Genomic DNA, 7,156 nt, shown 5'->3' with positions numbered 1-7,156 from the left:
GGGGGGGCATGACAGAAAATAATTGAGCACCACTGGCCTAATCGTAATTGCTAGCTTAACAATCACTGTTACCGTCAGCCTACGCAGGTACTTACAGTTAGTTTCTGTTCTGCTTTATCACCTCACCTTTGCCCACAACAGTCCTAACCTGACTTGGAGAGACATGCAGCATCTGTCCGTCCTGACTTCTAAGAGGAACCAGCTTCACGACGATGTCCATCAGTGGAGGAGAAACGGAGTGGGCCTGGAGTTCAACCACCTGTTCGGTTATGGGGTCCTTGATGCGGGTGCCATGGTGAAAATGGCCAGGGACTGGAGAACTGTTCCTGAGCGTTTCCACTGCGTGGCTGGATCCATTCAGGAAACACAGTGAGACCAATTTTCATGATTTTCGTTGTTGACGTTGGTGTTGGCAAACTGTTTTTTAACTCAGTGACCAACCCTTATTTCACCGGTGGGTAATTTTGACGAGGTCAGATTCAAAGAAACGTCTGCAGCAGTAAAAAGACACTTTAATATACACACCATCTCCTAAGGCTTGGATTTGTAATATTATTGTCTTATAGCTGTCTACGTGTTCGTTAGTCAATTAGTCTTTTCACAATTCAATTTAAATATCCAATAGCTGTGCAGCGGATTTACTGATTTAATTAAGACAATGGTTGAAATGAACTCCCCGTAGGTTAGCTTATTATTTTAGGGACCACAGCTTTTATTGTTTTTCAACACGATTATCGACTTGTTCACATGAAACATGAACTCATTTCTAGCATTATACTTTTTTTTTTTTTTTTGGTTTTTGTTGCTTTTACTTCCACGCATTCAGGTAAATAGCCTAATAGGCAGAAAAATGCTAATGAGCAAATATCTTAAAACTCAAAATAATTTTTTATGGCTAAATATTTGCGAAGTCACCAAAAATCTTGCATCACATCATGATCATATATATATTAATTATATATATGTGTGTGTATATATATATGTATATACAGTGTGTATATATGTATGTACTGTATATATGTATATACGTATATATGTATATACGTATATATGTATATACAGTGTGTATATATGTATGTATATATGTCTATATATGTATATATATGTATGCATATATGTATATGTGTATGTATATGTCCCTGGTGCTGTGTTAGTGTGTCCGTTCTTGCTGCCTTCCTTTTGTACAGCACGTCTGTTCTTGCCTTGTTTCACCCATAATCCCGCCGCCGTTCCTCCACACACTTCCTCATACAGTATACAGTGCCCGTAGCCTCCGTCCCTGCCATTCATTTCTCTTCCACTCCTACTCACCGCTGGGTGATGCCTGGTGGTTTCCTGTGTCCTACCTTCTTATTCATTTCAGTTAAAGCCTGACAAATGGCTCGACACGGTTCGCCCTGGAAGAGAACTGTCAATTAAACTGACTCACAGCCAGGGGAATATTCCAGGTGGCAGTGTGCATGTGTGTGTGAACCTAGACTTACAGATTTGCATTGTGAAAGTGACAATGTGCGGGTAAAGATAAAAACCCCCCCGCGCCTGAATAAAGGGTGGCGGGGCAACGCCAGCGCCCCCCCCCCCCCATTAACAACTCCTTGTCCTTATTTTAGTGTGTAATCAGTGCTGCACAGATGATGCACACTGTCACGACAACATGGTGTGATAGTTGTTCAGTGTGTGTGTGTGTGTGAGTCAGTCTCCCCAATGTGCTGTTGCAGCAACAAAAGGAGCATCCCTGAAAAAGAGACATGACCCCTGTTCAATCCCTGAGGACCTCGCACGCTAATACGCCAGCGAACCTGCCATTACGTGCAGATTGCCGGGGCTGCATCGATCATTCTGGGTTTCAAAGACGTGGGGGAACCTTTCATTATCTAAAACGATAACCGCTCATCACGTCGCTGTTTATGCCGGGCGACAATGACGAATTGTAATTTCCATGCTATTTCCGTGCCGCGTGCTAACAACGCTACACGCCACTAGCCGCGCCTGTTGGACTGTTTCCACAGCAGCACCACGCAGCTTTTCTCGCCTCTGTTGTGGTGGAGATATGATTGTAAAAAAAAAACAAAAAACAAGCTACCTCTGATAATAATGCATCAAAAAGAAAAGTAATAAACACCAACGCAGCCATCCTGGCAATCACGGCGCTCAGAGCTTATCTAATATCTGCTCCGGCAGCGGCTTGCTGGGCTGTGGGAGATCTTTTCATTATGAATGGAGATGTCACGCAGTGGCCCCTCTGTGCAGGAGGGTTGGTTTTAATCTCCACTGCTCCTGGCCTTCAGAGTGAACCTTTCCCACACTGTAATTACTTTCTTGTAAATAATAAAACAAAACCTTTTCACCCCGATACAGACGCAATGAAATGGTACACTCAGAGTCCAACTCATATATTTACATATACATTATGATACGTTTTTTCAAATATTACTGCCTTTCTGACTAATAAAATACACTCATATAGGATACAGTAAAGTGATCATCAACTGCCGGCCCGCTGGCCGAATCCAGCTCGCCGAACCGTCTTATTCGGCCCGTGACAGCAATTCAAAATATAAATTAAATAATATTGTTCAACAGAAATATAATATTTACTCAATTTTATTTGACTGTCCAATCTCCAAGGTATTTGTCCAGATTTTTTTTTTATATTGTACTTAAGTATATATTGTATTTATGTATGTACATATATGTATTAAAATTCATCAAGCGGACCCGACTGAACACCCTAGCGGTCCGCTTATGGCCCGCAAGCCGTATGTTTGCCAGCCCTTCACTAAAGGTTTTCGGTCCTTCATACTGACGCCTGCAACTTAACTAAAATATCCTGGATTTTCGTGCAAACACAACACAGAGGAAGGGAGGGAGGGAGAGACAGTCTGTGCGTGGGGTACTGTGTGTGTGGGGGTGGGTGTTTACCGATTGATCCAAGACGTAGAGAGTCCTGATTGGTCAGTTCGAGTAAGCCTCAGAGTCATCAGTCTTCATCCCGGGGAGGCTTAATCTGTTGTTTACCAGAGAGGATTAGTCGGTTTTTTGTGTTTCCCAAATACGAAACCCACTTCACTTCAGACTACACCTACATGTCAGGATGAACAAACGATACAAGTGTTTTTCACAGTGTACTGCAACAGGGATTGTTAGATTACGCAGGAAAGTAAAAAGCAATTGTAAAAGGCATCCTGTTGGAAATAGTGAATTTTTTAATTTGATACTGATATCGATACGTCGTGTCCATGATCACATGGAGTCACTGCTCTCTTCTGGTCAGTGGTCACGTGACTCGAATGGGGGGGGGGGGGGGGGGGGGGGGGGGGGGGGGGGGGGGGGGTTGCGCACACAACAGTCTGTATGTAGTAGGTTACCCTAAAATATGTGGAGGTATTTATTAATTAGTATCAATACTTTATGAAAGTGATCAATACTCGTGCGTATCAATATATATATATATATATATATCAATACCGTGGAATTAATACTGGTTGAAAAGTGAGGCCTTAAAAGACCTGATCGATGATGTCATAAAAAAATGTTATTAAATATTTTTAGGATTTCTTTGATACATTGTCATGTAATAGATGTCAACCTTCTCAAGTAGGGGGGCGGGCCCCTCGGGGGGGGCGTTGTAAGGTACCAGTTGGGTCGTGAGGGGCTTCCAATGGAATATGGCATACTGGACATAAGTGTACCACTGCTGTAATTGAATGATAACAAGCCTCCAGTCACTAGGTGGCAGCAACTCATACAGTGGTTTGTACTCAGTCGGTTCTCAATAGTATTTCAATTTGCGGGGGTGTGGGTCGGAGGGGGGCGTGAAAGCATTTCTGTCCTCAAGGGGGAGGCATGACAGAAAATAATTGAGAACCACTGAGTTAGGTTAGGTTATAACCAGGTGGACCGTGTGTCTGTGTGTGTGATTTCCAGCTGAACCAACACGGTTCTGCTTTTCTGGGAAGAGTCATTTGTCGTCTCGCTGATGCACTCACCTCTCACTGCTCAGCCTTATATTTGATTCATCATTTTTCTCCCTATGTCGCTAATTCCCTCCCCATTTGTCTCAGCCCGCGACAGGGTTTTTTTGGTGTGTCGACTTCCACGGTTTTTGTTCACCGCTGTTCCCCCCGCTGTGTTGCCACTCAATATTTCTCTCCCATCAGCCATTGAGAAGAGAACAGTCTGAGTGTCTGGTGCAAAGAGCAGTCGGCTCTTTACGCAGTGTTCTGAACACATTCACAGGAAATGGACCTCACAATTTGAAACGATTTATAGTCGTCTCGTTTTACCACTACGAAGTGTCTTGGTTTTATAGCAGGGTGTTAAAATGACGGTTTCCAACATAAGAACATTTCACTCTCTCTCTCTCTCTCTGTCTGTCTCTCTCTCAGCTTCTCTTTTTGAAAATTGATGTTTCCATCTTGCAGTTTAACACATGGATTATCTAAAAAAAAAAAAAAAAAAAAGAACTTGTAATGAGAACTTGACTTTACTTTTAATGCCGTATCATCTTCTGATGTCAGTGTGTTCTGGTTTTACAAACTGCCATAGTGCAGTGCAGCGGCCCCTCGTTTATCGCCGTAGATAGGTTCCAAGGCGTGCCGCGAGAACTGAATTTCCGCAGAAAAGGAAGAAGTAGCACGTTTGGGATGCATTACAGGGGGTGAAAATCGAAAATTCAAGAGAAGTGCAACGCAAAGAAATCACAAAAAAAAAAAAAAAAATCACGAATCAGTGAACTGCCTGGACCAGAGAGACAAGGGATGCAGTGGGATCTGGACATCAGTCAAAGCACCAATCACAGGCCCGATCAGGAAGCAGGAAGCTGTGATTTGTCGTCTACCTCCCATTAATATTTCAATGTATTTCATATTTTATTGTACTTGTATTTATTACTGTACAGTGTATTTACGTTTTAATGGATTTAATGAGAAATTTTGAGGTATTCATATATTGTATTGCAATATTTCTAGAATTTTCCAGAAAATCCGAGATACAGTATATTCTATATATACAGTTTTCAAAAACCCGCAAAGTCGTGAATCCGCGAAAGATGAACCGCAAAATAGCGAGGGACTACTGTACTACCTTTTCGTTCCTGTAGCTACTTCATATATACCTGGACGACGAGAGACTAGCTTGGCAGCATAAGTCAAAAGGGAAAAACAAGTGTTCTTAATATAATGTCATAACACTTTTGCCTCTGTTTTCCAGTAAAATCCAGTCGGGCAGCAAGCTGGTTCTGGCCATCACCACTGAAGCCTGCCAGGGGAAGGACAACTTCGTCCGCTACCTGGAGCACGTCCAGGCGGTGGTCACCGTCAATGCCAGCCGCCGCGGGGACCTGAACATCAACATGACCTCGCCCATGGGCACCAAGTCCATCCTACTGAGCCGCAGGCCTCGCGACGACGACTCCAAGGTAGGCTTCGACAAGTGGCCCTTCATGACGACCCACACCTGGGGCGAGGACCCGCGAGGGACCTGGGTCCTGGAAGTAGGCTTCAGCGGTGACGAGGAACAGCGCGGCGTCCTGAAAGAGTGGACTCTCATGCTGCACGGAACACAAAGTGCACCTTACATAGACCAGATAGTGCGTGATTACCAGTCCAAACTGGCCATGTCTAAAAAGGAGGAGCTAGAGGATGAGCTGGATGAGGCGATAGACAGAAGTTTGAAGAGTTTGATGAGTAAAACCAACTAAAGAAAAAGGAAAAAAAAAAAATCTCGTCCGCTTGCATGTTGCCAACTCTTTTTCTTATCCTCTATCTGAATCACTCTATCCTCTTCATTCCTCGGCATCATCCTGGGTTTTCCCCAGTTTCATTGCCCGTCCTTTGTTTTGCCTTCCTTCCTCTTATTAGTTTTTGCTAACCAGTGTTTCATTTAGCCCCCCTCACCCCCCAACCTGTAATGAATGTTTCATGTAATCCAGTCATGGTTAAAGTGTAAACGTCAGTGATCTGATCAGAGAAGGTAGAACGGTAGCGTGTGAATTTGTGCACTCCGCACTCAGATTTGTACATAAGCCAAATTGAATCCACTCTTTCGTGCTTTTCCGTTGACCAGCCCCGCGCCTCTCCTCTGCCAACTGTTATACAGTTTGTGCCTGTAAATGATTTTCTGTGTCATTCTAGTTAAAGTTTAATATCTTGCAAACAGAGCAGTGAAACTTCTTTCTGTTTATATTTTTGTGACATGCACTGTTTCTATAAACACGGAAAGGGATTACGATTCATTTTGCAGCCTGTGGCCCCTCTGTTCATACTTCACATTCTTTAACATGTACCGTAATAAATCTACTCAGACTATTTATTAAGGCACCCGAGTGATTTACGAGGCTCTGCGCAAAACGCAAAGTAGAAATAGATTGTCATCGGTTGTGGTGAAAAATTCTCGCCAGCTCTCGGTTGAATTCTAACCTTGTTTTTCTAAGTATGTATTGCGCTGTCCAATATACTCAAAGCATCAACGAACGATAACAGTCAACAAGAACGGTGGAAATTTAAACAAAATACACTGCAACAAAAAAGTATTCTATTAATTATTTTTTCATTTTCTGCATTTCTCTCTATTGTCTCTTTTCTTTTCTTATGCAGTTCATTTATATTCTAAAGACATATTTGACCACGTTCAAAGCACAGTGTGACAAATCAGGGACATATAAACCTGAAAGTATTCCCTGTGGATGATCGGATGATTAAAAATTTGAGAAAAAAAAAAAAAAAAGAAAAACTATCTTTTAAAAGTGAAAACAGGAGGTCATGTGATTCGTTCCTACGGTGTGGCGTCACTCGATTTTCGCCGTTAGTCACTCACTGTCGCTAACACAGTTATAACATCATATTAATCATAATCTAGGACATAAAAACATCCGAAGAGTCTCACTTACACCTGGGAGTCATAATGAAGGGCAAAAGTTCCCAAAAAAATCATGACAAATGTAAGAAAGAGAATGTAGCGCAATCCATACAACAGGCCAGTGTGTAAGAAAGAGAATGTAGCGCAATCCAATAGTACAACAGACCAATATAAACAAAGCCGTCGTCTGCGTATAACGCCACGCGACAACGCATTCGTCCGTTCTGGTTGACATCTAATTTCTTGTATGCGGTGTGTGAGACGTGTCATTGAACCACACGCAGCACTTAAATGCCAG

At 42.7% G+C, this 7,156-nt stretch overlaps 1 protein-coding gene across 3 annotated transcripts in view; it reads left to right on the top strand.

The window, feature by feature from the left end:
- pcsk2 (proprotein convertase subtilisin/kexin type 2) overlaps positions 1 to 6,235 on the top strand; it is a 29,255-nt gene extending 23,020 nt beyond the window's left edge. For all 3 annotated transcript variants that reach the window (XM_008322453.3, XM_025060863.1, XM_025060864.1), the window contains exons 11-12: positions 142 to 369; positions 5,212 to 6,235. In XM_008322453.3, coding sequence (XP_008320675.1) covers positions 142 to 369; positions 5,212 to 5,701 — 718 coding nt within the window. In that variant the 3' untranslated portion in view covers positions 5,702 to 6,235. The remainder of the gene's footprint in view (positions 1 to 141; positions 370 to 5,211) is intronic.
- Positions 6,236 to 7,156: the final 921 nt, after the last annotated feature.

The sequence above is a fragment of the Cynoglossus semilaevis genome, chromosome 12 (genome assembly GCF_000523025.1).
Source record: "Cynoglossus semilaevis isolate Cse_v1.0 chromosome 12, Cse_v1.0, whole genome shotgun sequence".
Classification (NCBI taxonomy): domain Eukaryota; kingdom Metazoa; phylum Chordata; class Actinopteri; order Pleuronectiformes; family Cynoglossidae; genus Cynoglossus; species Cynoglossus semilaevis.
This window is presented reverse-complemented; position numbering and strand designations above follow the sequence as displayed.